General features: G+C 38.6%; 1 protein-coding gene across 8 annotated transcripts in view; it reads left to right on the forward strand.

Moving 5' to 3' along the window:
- The window catches only part of cuedc1b (CUE domain containing 1b), a 61,238-nt gene extending 42,612 nt beyond the window's left edge, over positions 1–18,626 (forward strand). For all 8 annotated transcript variants that reach the window (XM_044202287.1, XM_044202290.1, XM_044202289.1 and 5 more), the window contains 6 exons: positions 2,732–2,797; positions 3,030–3,110; positions 3,210–3,303; positions 3,881–3,939; positions 8,158–8,227; positions 11,303–18,626. In XM_044202287.1, coding sequence (XP_044058222.1) covers positions 2,732–2,797; positions 3,030–3,110; positions 3,210–3,303; positions 3,881–3,939; positions 8,158–8,227; position 11,303 — 371 coding nt within the window. In that variant the 3' untranslated portion in view covers positions 11,304–18,626. The remainder of the gene's footprint in view (positions 1–2,731; positions 2,798–3,029; positions 3,111–3,209; positions 3,304–3,880; positions 3,940–8,157; positions 8,228–11,302) is intronic.
- The last annotated feature ends 4,739 nt before the right edge of the window (positions 18,627–23,365 follow it).

Genomic DNA, 23,365 nt, shown 5'->3' on the forward strand with positions numbered 1-23,365 from the left:
TTTTAATTAGTGTATAATCACATGAAAATAAGAATCGTTGTGTTTGCATTACCTTAGAATAAGCTGTTTTTATCTACATAGGGAACGGGTCCCCTTCCGCGAAGACTGCCATGTTTCTACAGTAGACCAGAACTGACAAACCAAACACTGGCTCTAGATAGGGCCATTGCGTTTTTTCGCAAGTTTCGCGGCCACCGTAGTTTTTCCTACACGATTGGAAGGGGAAGGTGACGCAAACGGTATTCAAATGGTTGCAACCTGCAATTTCCCCTCTAGATGTAATTAAATCCTACACACTGGACCTTTAAACTGATTCTGGATAAAAATCCAATTTCCTTGCCTTCCACATTTTAGCTCTGGCATTGACATTTAGCAGTGTTAATAGTTTTGGATTGCTGCTGCTGTGTTTGTTTTTGTTACTGTACATTTGTTTGCTTTTCTTTACTTACAAAATTAAATACATACAGGGGTGTGAAAAAGTGTTCGCCCCCTTCCTGATTTCTTATTTTTTTGTTTGTCACACTTAAATGTTTCAAACTAATTTAAATATTAGTCAAAGATAACACAACTAAACACAAAATGCAGTTTTTATATGAAGGTTGTTATTATTAAGGGAAAACAAAATCCAAACCTTTATGGCCCTATGTGAAATAGTGATTGCCCCCTAAACCTAATAACTGGTTGGGCCACCCAACAACTGCAATCACACGTTTGTGATAACTTGCAGTGAGTCTTTTACAGCGCTGTGGAGGAATTTTGGCCCACTCATCTTTGCAGAATTGTTGTAATACAGCCACATTGGAGGGTTTTCGAGCATGAACTGCCTTTTTAAGGTCATGCTACAGCATCTCAATAGGATTCAGGTCAGGACTTTGACTAGGCCACTCCAAAGTCTTCATTTTGTTCTTCTTCAGCCATTCAGAGGTGGACTTGCTGGTGTGTTTTGGATCATTGTCCTGCTACAGAACCCAAGTTCGCTTCAGCTTGAGGTCACGAACAGATGGCCGGACATTCTCCTTCAGGAGTTTTTGGTAGACAGCAGAATTCATGGCTCCATTTATCACAGCAAGTCTTCCAGGTCAAGCAAAACAGCCCCAGACCATCACACTACCATCACCATATTTTACTGTTGGTATGATGTTCTTTTTCTGAAATGCAGTGTTACTTTTACACCAGATGTAATGGGACACACACCTTCCAAAAAGTTCAACTTTTGTCTTGTCAGTCCACAGAGTATTTTCCCAAAAGTCTTGGGGATCATCAAGATGTTTTCTGGTAAAAATGAGACAAGCCTTAATGTTCTTTTTGCTCAGCAGTGGTTTTCGTCTTGGAACTCTACCATGCAGGCCATTTTTGCTCAGTCTCTTTCTTGTGGTGGAGTCTTGAACACTGACCTTAACTGAGGCAAGTGAGGCCTACAGTTCTTTGGATGTTGTTGTGGGGTCTTTTGTGACCTCTTGGATGAGTCGTTGCTGCGCTCTTGGGGTAATTTTGGTTGGCCAGCCACTCCTGGGAAGGTTCACCAATGTTCCATGTTTTCGCCATTTGTGGATAATGGCTCTTACTGTGGTTCGCTGGAGTCCCAAAGCTTTTGAAATGGCTTTATAACCTTTTCCAGACTGATAGATCTTAATTACTTTCTTTCTCATTTGTTTCTGAATTTCTTTGGATCTCAGCATGATGTCTAGCTTTTGAAGATCTTTTGGTCTACTTCACTTTGTCAGGCAGGTCTTATTTAATTGATTTCTTGATTGAGAACAGGTGTGGCAGTAATCAGGCCTGGGTGTGGCTGGAGAAAAGGAACTCAGGTGTGATAAACCATAGTTAAGTTATGTTTTAACGTGGGGTAATCACTTTTTCACACGGGGCCATGTAGGTTTGGATTTTGTTTTCCCTTAATAATAACAACCTTTATTTAAAAACTGCATTTTGTGTTTAGTTGTGTTATCTTTGACTAATATTTAAATTTGTTTGACCTGAAACATTTAAGTTTGACAAACTTGCAAATAAATAAGAAATCAGGAAGGGGGCAAACACTTTTTCACACCACTCTGTCTCCATTTGTCCTAGTCTTACATCCCTCACCTTATATTCAAGGCACTTTCTTCCATTGCTTTAGTCCAGTTGTGCCTGAACCACACTCAGGTGGTTTAGGATCAGGATGGACTTCTCTGACTTTGAAATTATTTTATTGCATTATTCACTTAATCTCAGGAATATAAATATAATTATTATGAAAATATGAAGAATTTCACATTTCTGGGATTAAAAACTCAATTTTAAGACGAAAGTATGACTTTGACTTTATTCTCAGAAAGTCACTGTCTAACTCAGATTTTCACAATTCCGAGTTTCAGCCCAGGACATTTTTTTCTTGTCTTTGACAAGTTGAACAACACGACCAACAAAATATTTGACCTGCTACTGATTTTACATTTCACTAGCAAGGCATGTAATTTTTGAGGAAAGACTTTTTAATACAGTGAAATGAAATTCAGGCTATGCTGAGACAAGCTAGATAAGACAAGATTGGTGACAAGCAAAATTACCTTGCCTTGGCTGTTCTGGTGCAACAATGCAAAGCTTTAAACTGTTTTCCCCTCTCATCAGACACTAGTCAAGATGAATAGGCATGGAGGTTTAGAAGTTTGGGCGTTATACCGTTATACCAAAGCTCATCACATCTTGGTTCTTCATATCAGTGGTCATAACATCTGCTCTCTGTTTTTAGATCGCTTGAAGTATGAATCAAAGAAATCAAAGTCCAATCATTCATCTAGCATGGAGAATTCCACAGGTAGATATCACTCATCAAGCTTCCTATGCCAAGCTATTTGCAACTGCGTCTTTGCACTCTGAAATCTACTGAATATGTGTGTCTGTGCATTCACTGTGATATTTGTTGGATGTGTCAAGGAGATTTGTGCTACAGACATCATACTATAAATACTCGTGCTTCTACAGTTGATGTGTTTGATTTGTGCATGTATATAAGTGTACAGTGTGGCAGTGTAGCTGTGTCTGTGCAGGAGAACAGTACTCTGCAGCTTCAATGGAGGCCGTCTCAGATGATGCCCTGTTCAGAGACAAACTCAAACACATGGGCAAATGTAAGTCTCCTGATTTACAACACTACTGTTATCAGTCAGGTCTTGTGGTACTACTACTACTGGTGTAGTTAATGACCAAGGATGTTTTCTCCCTTTCAGCAACGAGAAAGAAGCTGTTTGAAATTGCCAGAACGTTCTCAGAAAAGACAAAGAGGAGAAAGTCAAAAAGGAGGATGCTCCTGAAGCACCATTCGTATCCTTTGCTTAATCTTGGTCACATTATCTGGCTAACGTTCCTTTTTTGTTGTAGGTAGTAAAGTAGCCAAATCTTATCACTTACCACGATCATATGCCATTGAAATGCTTTAATTGAGCCAATAAAAGCATTTTGCTTCATTAACACCAAGTGATTCCGCAATAACATTCAACTTTACACATTCTTGCTCTCCATTAGTGCAACAACCAGAGACATAACATGCATATTGTCTTGTCGTAGTGTTGTTTGTTATTTTACTGCTGGTGGAACAAGTGAAATCCATATGGAGGAAAGCAAAGTCATCACCTCTGAGGATGCATTTACACCTTCAAAGTTTTATTATACATATACATATACATTATCTACATAAAGTACTTACTCCATCAACACCATTACTGTCATTATTGTCGATGTTTCTGCTGCTCACACAATCATCAGCCATGGATCAGCCTTCATAACTGAATGTGTTTGTTTGTTTGTTTTGTTTTGTCCACTGCCATGAGTCTGTGAATTGTGAGACTGATCTGGCTTGCAAGGCTGGATTTTAGGTGTTCTTAACTAAGCTTCTTTCCAGATTGGGCACAGCCAACTCTACAGCCAATCTCCTCGACAATGTGGAGGGAAACCCCTGTGGTAAGAAATGCACACCCACACAATGTAAAACATTTTGGTTTAGTCACTATGTTACAGAGCAGTGGTTCCTAACTAGTTTAGCTTCAGGGTCCAAATGTTCACTCAGACATCAGGTCACAGTTCACACAAAGACCAACCTAACACCCCTTCAGTATATTTTCATCATATCTATTCTGCATTTCAGTGGATTCAAACCTAAGAACTTCTTATTGTGAGGAGACAGAGCTAACCACTGAGCTACACTTCCGTTTTAATTCACAAAATGAAAACTAAAATAAAATATAGCCGCAAGTGGCAATTCCGGGGTTCAAGCCAACACAGACCATTAGAACCTTTTTTGCATTTTCTTAAATAGAATGAAGAAAACAAACCATTTCTGATTCCTAGTCTGATTCGTGTTATGCCACACAGATTTTTTTGCCCTTGAAGCACCCCCTAGCGGTCGATTTGAAGGAAACTTTCAGGGCATGTTTCAGGTCCTTCTGTGGACATATCCTGTAAGTTTTGTGATGATTAGACAAACAATTTCTGATTTATAGTCTGATTTGTGTTATGCCACGCCCATTTTTTGCATTTGTAGCGTCCCCTCGTGGTTGATTTGAATGAAACTTTGTATGGTTATGTTTCAGGTACTTCTGTGGACATATCCTTTTAAGTTTTGTGATGATTGGCCCAACGGTTGTTCACTGGTCTATTTATGTGCTGAGTTACGGCCCTTTTTGAAGTTCACTGGTCAATATCTTGAAAACTAAATAAGATATCAACAAGCTTTATACAAAATTTTTACAAGCTTTGTCCAATGATGATCCACCGAATATTTGGTAGCATTCAGCCCTATGGTTTAGGAGGAGATGTCAAAAAAAAAAAAATTAAATTCAAAATGACAGAAAATCTAGTTAGGCAGACTTTAGTGGTTTAAGAGGGTTTTTTTGTAGACCACATTGAGCTGGACTAGTGAGAGAAATTTGAAGTAATTCAGACTTGCGCTGTGAGGGGCATGGCCTGTTCATAATTGGGCTCATTTCTGTGGAAGCACATGCACATAATTTCCCCTTCGGGGCTTGAACCCCTGATAAGCGTAGCTGCTTAAAACTCAATAAAATAAGTATTGCAGCAAGAAAGTGCAATTAGGACATAAAGTCAGCATTTAAAAACATTAAAGGTGACATATTATGAAAAACTCACCTTTTAAGTGTTTGTGCACATAAATGTGTGTCTCTGCTGAGCCGATAAACCCACAAACTGTGGAATGAGACAACCCAGTCTGTTTTTTGTGGGCTCAGAAAACGGGATTTGGCAAGCCATATAGATTTGCCTCCCCTTCCTATGTAGAGTGCAGGCTCATTTTAAAGTGTGAGGATCACTTCACAAGAAGTTTGTCATGAATCATGGAGGCCATTTCACCCTCAACCCCCTCCTGCATGTAGCTATAGCCATTCTGCAGTTACAATTGTGTTCCACTCACCAGAGGTTAGCGACGTTAGCATGTTGCGCTAGGTGAAAATGCACTGTACCACCATCTGTAATTTGGCACACGCATGGGCACACTTTGCAGTATGCTAGGGCATTCTCGACTGCTGCATTTTAGTTGTCATCAACTACTCCCAAAATAATTCATAGAAACTTAGAAAATGATTGTTCAAACTAATTTCTGTACAACAAAAACAAACGTTATGTCCACCTTCGGTCATTAGAGGGCCATCTGGAAATCTCTGAATAGCCTACTATGATGCACTATGATTACATGCTCAAACAGTTTGAAGTCCAGGATCAATTTTGGATATAACTTCTGAAGTTACTGTAGCAATCTCGCCAATAAACACAATTGTCCAGAGGTTGCATAAAGTTTACGATTGTATTGGCTTATTGAAATAAACATTATTAATAGTGATTGACACAGCCTCTCCTCGCTAATGTTGCCACTGCTAGCACTAGCCATAAGTGGGTGTAGCTTATATGGTTATAGACAGTGCTGGTACGGTTGGGGTACGTCTTAGATACATTGCAGCTGACGGTTTTATCTGCTCTAGTAAAGTATTTCCACACTGTTGATTGTAGTCCAGCATTGGGGCGCACAGCCATGTTTCTTTCTGCCTCTTGCTCTTGCTGCATGTCGCTGCTGCTTAGCACCCCACACTGCACAGTGTTAGTCAAGAAAGCATGACAACTATCTGTCTCTACTTGTCAACAACAACAACTACCCACAGCACCACCCAGCTGCATATCTGAAGTAGATGCATTGCCACTTTATTACTGCACCGTACTAAAACCACAGATGAACGATTAGTCTACAACGATGCACAGTGTCGGCTAGTGGTTTTGATAGTCGACTGTTCTGTGAAACCCCTACAGGATGTAGGTATTTAGTGTGTATGTCGCAGCTAGAATGAGACTGAGTAGGACATGTTTACAGATGTGTGATTACCTCAGATTTTTACTAAGCAAACTTTAAATGGACTCTACCAACAGTATCAAGCAGCAGCCCTGCCAACCAGTCAGAAGCAAGTTAAGTCAGGTGCATAGATCCCACCTTCTCAGGCAACCCAAGGCATGAATAGAAATAAAATCTCTCATATTTTTCTCATTTTAATTTTTCTATCCAAAGTCCATAGATGGAATAGTACTTATCAGCGCCTTTCTGGTCATCCGACTACTCAAAGCGCTTCACACTACACATCACATTCACCCCATTCACACAGAAAGTAACTAATCATTCACACACACACCGAAGACACAGCCCTCGTGAGCAATTTGGGGTTCAGTGTCTTGCCCAAGGAGGGGGAAGCCAGGATTGAACTGCCGACCACTAAGCCACAGCTGACCCTCAATATTGCTGACTGTTACCAAAGAAATTGGAGCTTGTACTTTTGCAGCGTTTACTAGTGTAACAGGACTACTGTAACGTTAATGTTACTCAGTTTATTTCAATGCCTGGTTGCGACACTGAAACCTAGCTTTTAATAAATTAACTTTAATTATCGATAGTATGTAGGATCTAATTTTAATTTTTTCACAATCCTCATAAAACGCTGTCCTTCACTAGCAGTTGTTTGTTTGCTATACAAACTTGGCCATCATAGCTAGCAGGCCAATAATAGTAATATTAGTGGTAATGATATTAATATTGAAAAATAATAAATAGCATTGATGATGATGATGATGATAATAATTAATAATAATAATAATACTATTAAGGGTAAGATCTGCTTGTACCATACTGTATCTCCTTGATTATCTAGAAAGGTTGCAGGAAGCAGTCTAGGGCCATGTTGAGATAGAAAGTAGAACTGTATGAAAAAGTAACTTACACACACTAGATCTTGTATGCAAGGGAATGCATAGCTGCATGGACCTGTATGGGTTGCAAGGTTTAAAGATGCCCTGTGGAGTTTTCAGTGTTACACACCAAAATGCATTGTGTGTATCCTTGAGGTTTTGGTAACATGTTGAATGTATTTCCTTCCTCCATAAAGCAATTGCAAAGCTTAAAAGTTTGAAACCTGCATTTTTTCACATCCATATTTACTAGCTTGCAGTCACTTATTCACTGCCTTTGTTAATGTGTTTCTTGGCCTGTTGAACCTGGAATCCACATTGCATCACCCCCGTGCATGTGCGTCCTTGTGCGAGTGCAAACAAAACAGGGTACTTACACATTGTGGTGTGTTGTACTTGTGACCACACCTGCTGTGTTCTCATAAAATGAATGAGGAAACATGTTTGGTTTTTTTTCTTTTTTGCAGTCCTGTTGTCTGTCTGAATGTAGTCTTAGGCTAGATTACTGTGCAGGTTTTGAGATTTGGGCTGATAACCAGGATTCTCAATTAAAATGTGTGCCTAATGTAGGAAATACCTTTGTAATATTGTACCTGCTCTTCTCTATACAAAATGTATTTAGATAAAGACAGGCAGTCTAACAATGTCAAATGACATTGACCACAAAACACTACTATGTAATAAAATAATTAAAATAATAAAATCGGACTGTATGGTCTACTGTTATGATGTCCCAAAGTTCCATCCACCTCCATTACTCAGTGGTATTTGTTAATGGGAATCACCTTGTGTCAATCACTTTCAGGATTTTGGTTTATCCCCGACCTATTTTTTACTGATTACCTGCTGTAGTGAATATCTTCAACAAATCTAAATAAATATGACTTATTTATTGGAGATACACATTTAACTATGATCATATGTTTTTGTGTCTATGTCCAGAGGAAGATGGTCAGCCTAGAAGAGCAAATACTCAGGAAGTGAATGAACAACGCAATAAGCCAATATCATGGTAAGATACTCCTCAGTCATTCCAAGGTGGGCTTCAAATGAGTCCTCTTATTAAGTCCATGTTGCAATTGGTGTATACAAATCAGCCTGCAACATGATGCCAAAGTTTGCACAACACTACTCACAGGTAAATGTGTGGTAAACTGCATCCAACTATCCTCAGACATATGTAAGCAATAAGGACACCTCATCTAAGCATGCAACTCCATATTTAAAAGGGGTGTGAACAAATACAATACGAATATTATTCAAGATAATTTGATTATACGAGAATGATTTGGATATGCACAGATAATTTTACAGGGAAAAAAACTCAGTAACTTTTTTGCAGTAACATTCACCTGCCACCACCCCACCATACTGCACTTCCCGGGCCTGTTTCCCTATTGACACAATTTACCACAAACATGAACTGCTTCTTATCAGAATCATAACTCAGTCAATTCTAAACACACAGACATCTTACAAACCTTGAATTCAGAATTCACTTTTTGATGTGGTGTCTGATGTCCATCAAGGATAGACGTCCATAAATCTGTTTTAGAAATCATATTTTAAAAAAGGCGCTTCTTATAACTTCTTCAGATCTTGTCTCATAATCATCAGATTCAGACTTTTTGTTTAGTATCAGAGTCATTTAGGTGGTGTTGTCTGTACAGTGTGAACAGGAACGGCTAATAACCCAGCAGCATGACTGTCGATACCTTAAAGGTATCGAGTACCGATACCCAGCCCTAATGTCTAGGCTGTTGGCGTGATATAATAACAAAATGTCTGTGACGAAGCCTGATCAAAACAGCACAAGATAAGGAGTTGGACAGTTCCAAACTCTTCATAACTTATTGGAGTTTTCCTGCTAATTAGCTGGTGATGCCATGAAGTCCATAAACTCACCACTTATTGCCTTAAAAGAAGACTGGTTTATTTTCATAGCTTTGATCATAATTTCTGTCAGTTATGATAACTGACGTTATCGTGATATTATGATAAATCTTATTTCTTATTTTTTTACTAGTTTTATTATATTATACTTGATTAATTTAAATGTTTTTATTTAAACTTATGCTATTTTTAACTCTATGTTCAGCACTTGGAGTTGCATTTGATGTATGACTTGTGCTGTATAAATAAAGTTAGATTGATTGAAAATTCACTATGCATTCACCTAAGTAACTGCTGAGATCTCAGAATGTGATGACATTTCTACAACAAAATCAGACAGAATAGAAACATGAGCAGTTTCATGAAGTAACTATGATAGTTCTTAGATGAAACCGCTCACAACAAGGTCTGTGGATTATGTTGAGTAACTGTGTCATGATTTCTGGAAAGAGACATTGCTCTTGAGTTTTTCAAATGTATTTTTGGCGCTTTGATCAAAACAAGCCGAGTGCCATATAGTTCCATTATATTCAAAAAAGGCAGATATCTCAACAGCTGATATCTCCAAAAGGTTAGTAACATTTGTACATTTGCTGCCACTAGACAACTTCACTGCTAACCTTTCCCTCTGCTCCGATTGCCAACACCTGCCTGCTCACCGTCACACTCTCTCTCGCTCACCCACCCACTCAGTACGTACTGCCCTGTTCTTTAAAGGAGCCAGTACGCTACTCTTGTAACAACGATGTTTCACTGTGGACAGCCAATTTTTGGTAGACATCGCCCAACCATACTCAATTCATTCATTCATTCATCTGTACTCCACCATAAATAATAGTTTTGTGTTGATTTTTGTGTGTGTTTGTGTGTAGCATGAAGGGACCATAGCTTGAATTTCGTTGCCCTGTGTTGTATAATGATAAATAAATGAAACTTGAACCTTGATTATTACTATTATATGGAGAGGGTAGCATAAATATTATCATGGCACAGGAGGTACTGGTAAAATTATATGTTTTAGGTCTAGGGTCCAATTACCAGTTCAATCTTATTTATATAGCGCCAATTCATAACAGAAGTTATTTCATTGCACATTGACAGGCTCATATTTGATAAGACCCACCTTCTTGACATTTGGCAACCAATCAATAGGACAAATGACCAGGGGTGGAAGTAACGAGTTTTTTTTTTTACTTGTACTTTTTTGAAATCTGTAATTTTACTTTTACTTAAGTGCATTTTATCACAAGTATTGTACTTTGCTGCATTTAAAGAAGCATCCATTACGGAGTAAGAATAAAAGTCGCATGAAAAGGTCATGGTAAACTGTGAGATTGGAACAAAAGAACGGAGCCAAATCAGCAGCTGGAGAAGAGAAGAAGCTGCTGGTGTGTCTGCGGCCGCAGGAAGCCAGAGCTTCAGAGAGCTCCATGTCCAGAGAGGTGACACTGCACTCAGCTGACACGCTGGAAAAGATACTTGTTGAATGTGTGTGTTCACTGGCCGAGTATCAGGGGATGCGAAGGATGCGGAACAGCTGTTAGTGACCAGTTAGTTTAACTGTTAGTTTTGTAACCAGTGTGGGAGCTAATAACTGTGCTTTATCAGACCAAAGTCCAGTAACACAGACTGCCAGGTTCCTGTGTGATATAAGGACAGCTATTGTGCTTTACCATGGCATTTGAGATCCCTTGTGCCTTACTCTGTTTGCTCCATCTTGGCTCTACCCTTTGAGTTTCACGGGTCTGCCTGCCATTTTGGATCTGTCTGTGATTACTTAGCGTTGATGATGATCAGTGCTAAGGTTAAATAAACTCTATTGTACCTCTCAAAGAACAGATGCCTGTGGTTATTTTGTGTATGTGTTGTAATATAAGCTGGTAGTTGGGGTAAGTGCTCGGATTCACACTCCACTGTCCACTATTATTAGTAAAATATTACTTTAAATATCAGCATTTTTAAGTGGACAGCCACCTTTGAGACTGTTTTTCACATTTGGTTATTTGTCCCTGATCCCAGGGTGGTGCCCCGTGATTATTCATCCATACTAATCATTTTGATTATATTCATAATTTCATTAATATTCATAATTATCTTTGATATTTTTCCTAATAACCAAACCTACCCTACCTGAATCCCAACTATTGTTTTACTATATATATCCTAACCATCCAGACTCTCTTCTGCATTTCAGATCCTCCCATGCTGCACCATATCAGGGTTACCATGGCGACATCAGCATGACCCATGGGTGGTGGCCTTGCAGCTCTTCCTGTCCTCACCTGCTCACCCCACCCTAATCCAAACCAGCCAATGTAAGACTCAGCAATGAGTTGAGACCCCCCTCCTGGGGGTGAACTGGACTGTTCCCAGCACTGGGCTAACTGTCTATAAATGCATTATCTCTGTAACACTTTGTTTTTTATTTTAAATGTAAAGCAAAATGCATTAGTCTTTACCAGTATTTGTTAACAGCATCCTTTAATCCACTGAGAGGAACACTAGCGTAGTCATGATCTTGCCATATGAACCTTTGTTACTTTTCCAGTCTTGTACCAGTCATGTAGCGTCCCCCCTGGGGTCCCTCAGGCTGGGCATTTCAAATCCGAAGTGTGCACATGCCCCTTTATACACACTAAACCATGTAGAGCTTTTTATCATGTTTTGTTAATCAGATTGTAATATTTTTTAAACATCAGGGGTTATTTAACTGAAATTCTTATGTGTCAGAATATTGTGGCCATTAAAGTTATGGCTACACAAATGTCAACACTTCTCCATGGCCGTAATAACCTGTTGATCATATTTAAAGAACTGTGTTCTTAGAAAGCATGTTTGGAGCAGTTGACTTGAATGCTGCAGCATTTAGAGCAGTTTACTTGTTTGTTTGGCAAGGTGAAAACTGTCATTTGTAGCATCACTACCACACCACAGTTGGCACAGGTAACAGAGCTATGTTGTCAGAACATTGAACTAGGCCATGACAGACCATGAGCAAACATGGGTATCACAAGAAGGATAACTTACTAAGTTTCAAAAGGCTAACTGTGTGTTCACACAGAACACAAAGTGAATTTTCACCTTGTGTTACTCGCGCGAGTAACGTGCGTAAATACAGCCCTCGGCTCTCTCCCTCAGAGTTCCCCGGTGCTTAGCAGCTGTCTGTTGGCGAGCACCGGCTTTGTGACTCGGCTCTGCCCGGTCCTCCCCACACAACAAGCCCGGCGATATGCACAAATGTTTTGCTGAAGTTGAATATTTTCAACTCATCCGAATGCCGCAAATTTCACGTAGTTGCCTCAGTCTTTGCATTGACTTAAGCTGTGTTTACATCAAACGCGAAGCAAATATTCGCTCTGCGTTACTCGCACGAGTAACGTGAATAAATTCAACCAACGAATATTCACCCTTTCTGGCTTACTACAGCGGTATGAACCCAAAATAAACTGATGTTGCTGTGATTTAACTGCAATAAACGGATCAAAAGGCTACCGAAATAACTACATCATGTTGCCGATTTGTAAAAAGTCTGAATTCATGCTTTGTCAGGTCTGTCTGCAAGATGACAAGCAAACAGCTTTTAAAATGCTTGTTTTCTGGGTTTCGGATCAATCAGGGCTAATGCTGGTGCTAACTTGGTTCATAGTAAAGTACAACCGATAGCTGTAATCAAGTAACAGACACACATTTTCAGAACTTACAGATAGTCCTCGCTTACTTTTCCCCAAGCAATCTCCTGTTTTGTCCGGTCTCTGTATAAATAATATAGCTGCAAGCGGCAATTCCAGGGTTCAAGCTAACACAGACCGTTAGAACTTTAAAGATTTTGATCTGGACCTGGTCAAATGTGGCCTAGACATGAAAAAAACTGTGAAATCTCCCTTTTTTGCATTTTCACAAATAGAATGAAGAAAACAAGCAATTTCTGATTCATAGTCTAATTCGTGTTATGCCATGCACATTTTTTGCCCTTGAAGCACCCCCTAGTGTTCAATTTGAAGGAAACTTTCAGGGCATGTTTCAGGTTCCTATGTGGACATATCCTGTAAGTTTTATGATGATTGGACAAACAATTACTGATTTATAGTCTGATTTGTGTTATGCCATGCTCATTTTTTGCATTTGTAGCGCCCGCTAGTGGTCGATTTGAATGAAACAGGGTATGTTTCAGGTACTTATGTGGACATATCCCGTAAGTTTTGTGATGATTGGCCCAACAGTTGTTGACTTTGGTCTATTTATGTGCTCAGCCACGCCCCCTTTGAAGTTCAGGTTTTGATAAGCTTCGTCCAATGATGATCCACTGAAAATTTGGTAGCCATCAGACCAACGGTTTAGGAGGAGATGTCAAAAATGTGTTTTTCAAAAAAATTCAAAATGGCAGAAAATCTAGTTAGGCAGACTTTAGTGGTCCACAAGGCGTTTTTGTAGAGCACATTGAGCTGGACTTGTGAGAGAAATTTCAAGTCATTCGTACTTACTTGTTCAGAATTGCATTTTTGGGCCTTAATTACAGTGCCACCATGTGGCCGATTGGGCTTATATTTCTGGGGGAAGCACATGCACATCATTTCCAGTTATTGGGCCAAGTTTCATGTTTCTAGCTCATTCCAGCTCACAGGAATGTGAACCGAAGCGGTAGACAACAAATGATAATTATGATACTAATAATCTACTACTACTACTACTACTACTAATACTAATAATAATAATGATGATGATAATAATGATAATAATAATTAATAATAATGAATCGGCACAAACACAATAGGGTTTCAGCCCCTTCGGGCTTGAACCCCTAATGAAGTAGTAGCAATCATAGACCTCTGCTCTGGGTGTCCACAGATGGTGGTTACAATAACGACAGTGGAGGTCTGCACCTCCGCTCACTGCTGCAAACAGGTTGAGAAGCGAGGTTAAAGATAAATCCACTTTTTAATTCCAAAAGTTTAAAAAAATAAACTCTGAGCTCTACTCCCGCCGGTAAGCAGAATCTGGTCTGTGTCCAGGTGTTTATTCCTCCAGAAGCTCCAGCTCTGTCCTCTGGCTCTCTCCTCAGAGCTCCCTGGTGCTCAGCAGCTATCTGTCAGCGAGCAGCAGCATTGTCCCACTACTACAGCCTGGTCTTCCCCACACAACAAGCCCCGCGATATGCATATTTTTTTCGCTCAAGTTAAATATTTTCAACTTACGCGAATATGCGTATTTGCCTCATTTGTGTCACTCAATTTGCCTTATTTGCATCGCCCGGCTTGAAGGTGTGGTTTGAGGGGGTGTCAGATGCTGGTTGACTATTCAAAGTGCTTGGTGTGAAGCATACTGAGGCTTTTAGAGAAAGTCAATTTTCTGTTCTACATAACAGCATATGGTTGTCATACCTGCAGACTTATAAAATCTATACATTCTTTCAATAACATTCCTACACAAAGGTGGCACATGTTTGTCTACAACCCTCACTAGGACACCATTACTGCAGTGGCAAGGAACATAGTGAATTGGGCACTCAAAGCGAATTGGGCATTCCAAAGGAACCTATGTACCTGTGGGCAGAAATAATAAAACACAATAAAATTTTGCAATTAATGCAGTACTTTGGGGAAACATAAAGAAGATGCTGTTTCAAAATAAAAGTATAACATCAAATTTGGTACACTGGCTGGCTGCCAGATGTCAACATCTACCTACTCCTACTTATCCTGTTTGTTGGGATTATGTTTTCAGTCCTGCCACATCCAGAGATGGCGCAGACCTGCATTTCTGAGCATTACTGTAATTGTTTCTTTTTTTGGAAGGGCATTGTTCTCACCTCGCCTATTCAACCAAACTAGGAGTCTGAATCCACTGCTCTAGACATGCTTGGAGTGAGTGTGCACATAGAGCTTCATTCACTGCTTCACTAAAAACTCTCCTAATATTCTGCCAGATTTCCAGAATTCTTGCATTAAACCTAAAAGAGATTTTTGCAAGATGTTATGGAAATAAGAAATATCACTCAGACTGCATTGCCATATCTCAGATTGTCCCTGTAGTCTTTGAGCAAATTATATCTTCGTTGATCTTATCTCCTTGAGTGAAGGGGAACACATTTCTAAATGCCAGTGTTAATACTGTAAACAATAGCATCATGTTGTAACGTGAGAGAATTTATTGTCGTGATTTTCACATGAATGATAGATATGTCTGTTTGGGAGGATAAAGCATCTGAAACGGGATTGGATTATCACCCTGTGAATACTCATTCTGATAGTATGCCGATGACGCTGGACTGATGTTGGACAAAATGAAAATGCAAAAAAATTCTTGTGAGGTTTTCATCCATCCTTTTCTACTGCTCTTTTCATTTGTATGTGTAGATGTGAAACTAGCATGTAGTGAAGAAGTAATAAAAGTCTGATGTAGTCTGTGTGAACAGAAGGTGTTAGGAAAGGAACACAAAAAATGCGAGTTATGGATATAAGTAAGTTTACAATGCAAGGGTTCCAAGAAACTTTTAGACAAATTAGATTAATTAAATTTCAGTCAGTGAAATCAACTTTCTTTCTGCCTTTGTGAATAAAGTGTTTTTTTTATCACTTCAGAAAATCTCCTCAAATGAACCTTTTTTTTGTTTTTTTTGCAATTTTGTGAGTTTTATCCATCCCCATATACTTAAATTATAAAATACTTAAATGTGCTATTGTAAATAATATTATATAGAGTACGGTCTAGACCTGCTCTATAGGACAAGTGCAATGAGATAACCTATGTTATGAATTGCCGTTATATAAATAAAATTGAATTGAATTTAACTTTATAAGCTGATAATATGACATTGTTGGGTTTACAGGTTCTGCTGCCACCAGGTGGCCAAAAAGGAAATAAATGTAGCTTTAATAAAATAGCTGAAACATGCAAAAACACTGGTCTGGTCCTTTTAAGACTAGTAGTCATGTAACTGGGTTGAAAGGTCATCAGGTTCAGGTTAGGTAAGAGCAATGTTTCTATAAGGGACAAATTCCTAAAATGATCCCATCATCCGAATTAGGTGAAATGTTAGCTCATTTTGACTGCGCTTTGTCTCATTTCCCATTCAGATTATTTACAGTTTGTACCAGCTTGTTTGAACATTGAACATTAAAGGAACATTCTGCAAGTTGACCCTGATGTCAAAAAGAAATTAATCTATAAATAATTGACCTTTTCTTGGCTTTTTGGGAATTTGATTTTCATAACGGGCCTTAAAAACATTAGACACTAGTGTATGTACTCATAATACAAAAAATACATTTTAAATTAATTTAATGATGTTAAATTGAAGACATGTAAAATGTTCAAAATAAACAATCTCAGACAAGGACCACAGTCAGTAAACATGAGTCACAGGAAGCATGAACAGATGGCTGGCTTTTGTTTTTAGTCCATGACCTTTCACCCACCCATCTAATCACTTTTGATTCCAGAGCCACAATATCACCACATACCTCCTTCGTCCATAATACTCAAAAAACAAGAGATTCGAACACCCTGAAACCAGTGTTACAAGGTCATTGATACTCTGTCATTGATACTCGGTCATTGATAGCTGTCTTCCAGAGTTGTTTAGAGCAACATTTGTCTGTCTGGTTTTTGCTGTGATCTGTAAATGGGTTGATGTTTGATTCTTCTTTTAGGAAACTTGTGAATGTGTTCTCCTCTCAGGGAAACCCACCACAGTTATTTTCCTCCATTTAGATGTTTTGACACACCATACAAGCAAAAATCTTCCTTACAAGATACAGTAAAGATTATTTCCCTTAGGTTAAAGCAACATTAGGAATATTTAGTAGTAAATAAGCTAATATTGCTCTTCTCATTTGTCTCTGGTGAACAAGTGTACTTCCTAAAATGTTGGACTATTCAATCACATCACCCCACATTTTGATTTTCTCTTCGAACTTTGCACTTCCATGCTCACCAAAACTGTGTCTTAATTATATATATTTTATATTGTATTAAGTACAAACATTTGACGCAGGGAAAATCCACTCAAAACTGTAAAACTGTAGTAGCTCATACACACAAACAGATACTGGCGATGTACTTCATGTTCCAGGGTTTATTTTGTTATTTGGATGTGAAGTTCTTATTATTTTGTAGAACTGATCAAACAAACTGTAGATCACATGTTGTCACATACACTGCAGCCACACAATATGGTGTAGTTTGTATGTCCCACCAATATTATGACTTTAATTTTTAACTAGAATCAGTTAATTAAATAATCAATTTAACAAAGATAATCAAAACTGATTACATTTAGACTCAAATAAATCTAAAAGAAAAAACATTTATTTAATTATGAATTAATTACATTTTAAAGTTAATTGCAAATTAATTTAAAACTCTTTTAAATTTTACTTTTTTGTTATTCCAGTTAGTGATGTGTCTGCCTGTCATTTATAATCGCACAATTCATTTTTTTCATGCTTCAGTATTTACAGTGCCTATTATCCCTTTATTTTAAAGACACCTCTCTTTAATTTGAAGACTTGTAAGAAGTGTGCCACCAAAACATTTAATGAGGCCCAATTCACACAGCAGCTTCAGGAACTTAGATTGGCCAAACGGAGCCCGTACAGTGGTTCTGTGGATTGGACTTGAACTACATTTTTAGGTGGCACACTGCTTAAATACCTTTTAAATAAAAGACAACCATCATAAATTAAAGCAATCAATTCAAATCAATGTTCAGTTTCAATTTTGAATTAGAATTTTTTATTCGTATTTTTTAATTCAATTGTCTTAATTGATTGTAATTAAACAATGCAAAATTGTATAATGTTTCCATTGGCAGACTTCTTATGAATTGAGGCAGGTTGAGGAAAAGTGCTGGAGTGTACCGAATAGTGTAAAATAATTTGAGGGGGGATTTTCTCTTATGCATACCCACATTCTGATTTGCTCAAGCAAATAATTTAGGCTGGTTAGCAAACATGACTGAATTTCTGTTGAGTATTGAGTAGCTGAACCATCTGAATGACTCCTGAGAGAAACACTAAGGTCATGAATGTACATCAACTGAGGTCAAGCCATTTAGCAGCACTGAATTGTTTACAGTTCATATGAGCTTATGGCTCTGCTCATGATCTTGTAAGAATGTACAGTATGCCATATCCACAGAGCAGAAAACACATCGTGGGCTAGACGCTTTCCAGCCCTTTTATATGGAGCTCATTTCTATGTGTCACTATTAGTCATTTAAATGCCAAACAGGAAGAAAACCTTAGCCATTGTTAGATTTGAAATTATTTTAAAGGAACTACACTTCTTGCTCAACAACTTTGTTTCTGAAGAAGGTGAAGATTAGACATGTTTGTTTCTCCCCACAGTTGTGTAACGGTTGGTAGTGATTGTTGTGTTTTAAGTTTTCTTGTACACTAGGAAATTTCTTAGTCATTGAAATAATTGTGATGTACCTTGTTTGATTTGTTTGTGAATTATATTTGTAAATATATTAACATGACCATTAATGTTTCTTCTATAAAGTAAAACTTTTTGGACTTTTTGGTTCCCTCTGGTAAGTCATAAATGCCCAAACATGAAAAGGTTTATGAAAATGTTAAGGGGGGGGCACAATGCAAATAGCTACCTAGAATTTTAAAATAATAATGTAATGGTAGTGGTAATATTAATAAAGTAATACTAATAGGAATTATAGTGATAGGAATAATAATGATAATAATAGTAATAAGACTAATAATAGCAGTTGTCGAGCAGTAACACAGTGGCAGCAGGTGGCCCACAATCACAGATCCAGACTCTGAAGGCAGAAATACTTGCTGAAAGCGACAGAAGGAGAGAGGAGAGAGACGAGAAAGCACAAAACTACAGGAGAGAGAAGATGTCGAGTTATTAACATGCATTAATGGGATAAAAATGCATATAGATGGAGAGGGAGAAGAGGAGAGGAGGAGCTCAGTACATCATAGGAAGTCTCCCGGCAGTCTAGGCCAATAGCAGCACAACTAAGGGATGGTTCAGGACTCACCCAAGCCAGCCCTAACTATAAGCTTTATCAAAGAGGAAAGTCTTAATCCTACTCTTAAATGTGGAGATAGTGTCTGCCTCCCAAACCCAAACTGGGACCTGATTCTTGATAACTCAAGATAACTCCAGGCTCTGGCTCCCATTCTACTTTTGGAGACTCTAGGAACCACAAGTAATCCTGCATTCTGGGAGTGCAATGTTTATTATAAGCTCTTTAAGATACGATGGTGCCTGACCATTAAGACCTTTGTAGGTGAGGAGAAGGATTTTATATTCTATTCTGGATTTTACAAGGAGCCAGTGCAGAGAAGCTAATATTGGAGAAATCTGAACTCTTTTCCTAGGTCTTGTCAGTACACGTGCCGCAGCATTCTGGATCAACTGGAGAGTCTTAAGGGACTTATTCGGGCAGCCTGATAATAAGGAATTGCAATAATCCAGCCTAGAAGTAACAAATGCATGGACGAGTTTTTCTGCATCATTTTGAGACAGGATGTGCCTGATTTTTGCAATGTTACGTAGGTGAAGTTTGTTTCATGTGGGTGTTAAAATCATTGTTGATCATTATCCTTTATCTGTTTTAAGGACTAAACTTGATAAAAACTCTGAGAATTCAGATTAAAAAAATCAGAATAAGGACCAGGAGCGCAGTACACTATAACAAATAGAATTGGCTTTTGTGTTTTCCAGGTTGGGTGTGAAAGATTAAGAAAAAGGCTTTCGAATGAGTTATTTTAGTTTAGGTTTAGGGTTTGAGTAAGTAGGCTTGAGTCAAAGATGGCTGCAACTCCACCTCCTCGGCTGGTGCCTCGAGGAATGTGAGGATTAATATGACTGGGCTGAGTGGATCCATTTAGGCTAACATATTCTTCATGACCCACCCAGGTTTCAGTAAGACAAAACAAGTCAATATGATACTCTGATATTAAATCGTTCACTAGCACAACTTTAGTTGACAGAGATCTGATGTTTAAGAGTCCACATTTAATTCTCCTATTTTGTTGTGCTATTTCAGCGGTGGTAATTTTGTTAAGGTTTTTATGTATAACTCCTGTTAACTTCTGAATTTGTTAATTTAAGTGGTCGGGGGGCAGACACCGTCACTAAGGAGTTTTGGGTGGCTAACTGCTTTAATGGAAGCGTAGAGAAGCGTGTAGGACTGCAACTCTGCCTCCTGGTCTCAACTCTGAGTTGTCATGGTTTTGGTCCACTAATTAACTTGGCCAGATTCCTAGATATGAGAGCTGCTCCATCCAAAGTAGGATGAATGCTGTCTCTCCTAATCAGACCAGGTCTTCCCCAGAAAGTCCACCAATTATCTACAAAGCCCACATAGTTTGCTGGACACCACCTCGACAGCCAGCGGCAGAATGAAGACATGCGGCTAAACATGTCATCACTGGTCAGATTTGGCAGGGGCCCAGAGAAAACAATGGAGTCCGACATTGTCTTTGCATATGTGAACACCAACTCAACATTAACTTCAGTGACCTCTGATTGGCGTAATCGGGAGTCGTTACTGCCAACGTGAATAACAATCTGATTGTATTTACGTTTAGCCTTAGCCAGCAGTTTTAAATAGGATTCAACGTCGCTCGCTCTGGCACCAGGAATACATATGACAATGGTTGCTGGTGTCGCTGTTCATGTTGTGTCGCTGAGTGGGGAGAACTTAGAAACGTGAACAGGTTGGTGGTGAACCGTGGGCTTCTGCTTAGGGCTATGCTTCCTTCAGACTGTCACCCAGTTTCCTGGTTTCCAGGCTGCTTGGGAGCTGCCGGGGGATGGCTAACAGGATCTACCTCTGGTCTGTCCGCACCAGCTAGTGGGAGCTTGCTAACTACAGCAGCTAATGATTTATTTTTTCTGGAGACATGTCAAATTAATGACTGCTCTTTTGAGTTAAGTACACTGTAAAAAAAAAACAACAACAACAGTTTAACATGTTTTTTTCCTGTAATTTGTTTTGAAAGTATTTTACAATTCTGTCTGTTAAATAACAGGTAAAATTCCAGAAAGCGTCAATCTAGGAAAAGTACAGAATTTTACTGTATTAAAAGCAGCTTTCAGCAGACATTTACTGTAATTTAATGGAAATTTCTTAGCAATTTCTTAGAAATCTCTGCCCCATGGGAACTCAATTGTTAGCTGCTGTAGTTAGCCAGCCTCAGTAGCTGGTGCGGACCAACCACAGGTAGCTCCCGAACAGCCGGGAAAAGTTCCTTGAATCTCCAATAGGGTACCTAAGGAACTTATGAATATATTTGAGGTGCTTCAAGAAACCCTTTACATATGATGAGGTTACTCAAATATCCAATTTGGTACTCAATGAACTTGAAGCACCTTCAATGTAATTTTAAGTAACCTTTCCATAGGACGAGGTTCCTGGAAGAACCCTCAACAACCTACCTCAGTGAATCCTTGAGCACCTTGGAGGGTTCCTAGAAGAACCAAGTGCCTAAAAGGGTTCTTTTAAGAACCCTGCACTTTTCTAGGGTTACCCAATAACCCCTTTTATCCAAGAAAGCTCCTGGAAGAACTGAGGTTTCTGTGACCAATATTCATGACTGCATTGGTCTACTGCAGTGTTTCCTTGGATTGGACAGGAAATCACAACAAAAATAAAATAATAAACTAAATGAATGGTTAGTGATTTTTTTATATCTCAGTATGGGGGAAGCTCTCTATCATGTATTCATATGTGTCCAAGAAGGCACACACACACATGCACACATACAGGGCTTGGACATTTTCACACTTTTTCAAGTCTTATTTACTCATTTATTCTTTTAGGTAGAAACTCCATTCAAATCTCAAAATGTTCCACATCTTTCATACATCTTGGGTATTATTCACCTGTTAAATCCCATTAAAATGTTTTAAAATATTCACTTTCTTTGAAATTTACATTTTTGTTTTAAATGTTCCACATCTTTCATACAACATTGTAATGAACATATTTTAATAGGTGATAGGAATTACACCCTTTGAGTAATAACCTGGAGTGTGAATGGTGCCTCTCAGCTTAATCTCTATTAAATTAACTGACCTGAGTTTAGACAGCAGTTTTGGATTCTAAACTGATGGGACTGTGCATTCCCTTATAGGCTAGTAGGAAATCCCAGCTCTCTAATCATCATGGACCTTTAAACCATGAAATAATTTTAATACACTTTAGGAGAAACACCTGTATGGATACATGTGTGTCCCCGCAGGCACGTACGCACATATACAAAAACTATGGGTTTATGCATAATATTCATACACACATCATGCAAAGCTACAACTGTAGCCATCAAACTGTTTGCCATAAACTAAACTGGAGGTTATACAAATTATGCTAATCATGAGGATATATAATATGTATAATACAATATATTTAAAAAATCACATTAGTCTCATTTTTGAAGTTCTCTGTATTTAATTCTGGAATTTCCTAGTGTTGCACACACACCTCAGTCAAATCCAACTGCTCAACCTCTGCCAACAGCAGTTCCTTTGAGGTAGGTAACATTAGGTTTATGTCTTTCCATACTGCTAACTCTTTAAAAGTAAAACACACAGGTTAAGTGGTTTAAATTGACATTAAATTGGTGTGATAACTGAAATGGAGTTTACACACTACAGGAAATACAGCCTGTATTCAATTCATTTAAATTTTATTTATATAGCGCCAATTCATAACAGAAGTTATCTCATTGTACTTTTCCTATAGAGCAGGTCTAGACCGTACTCTTTATAATATTAATTACAAAGACGCAACAAATCCCACCATGAGCAAGCATTTGGCGACAGTGGCAAGAAAAAACTTCCTTTAAGAGGCAGAAACCTTGGACAGAACCAGACTCAATGGTGGGCGGCCATCCGCCGCTGCCGTGTTAGGTTTTGAGAGAGAGAGAGAGGGGAGGGGTTTGGGAGAAGGGGAAGGGGATAGGGTTAGGGAGGCACAAGACCATGTAGAACTTTTTTTTTATATATAGTAGAATAGTAATTGTACTGTTAATATTAATAAATTAGTAATAATAGGAATGACAGCTATAGGAAGAATAATGTCAGCATCAGTAACAGCCAATAACAACAAAGGTAGTAGCAGTTGTCGAGCAGGAACACAGGGGCAGCAGGTGGCCCACAACCACAGATCCAGACTCTGCAGAAATACCTGCTGAAAGCAACAGAAGGAGAGAGGCGAGAAACGAGAAAGCACAGAACTATGGGAGAACTATGGCAGGAAAGAATTCATCACACCATAACA

Source organism: Siniperca chuatsi, linkage group LG7, assembly GCF_020085105.1.
Source record: "Siniperca chuatsi isolate FFG_IHB_CAS linkage group LG7, ASM2008510v1, whole genome shotgun sequence".
NCBI classification, from domain to species: domain Eukaryota; kingdom Metazoa; phylum Chordata; class Actinopteri; order Centrarchiformes; family Sinipercidae; genus Siniperca; species Siniperca chuatsi.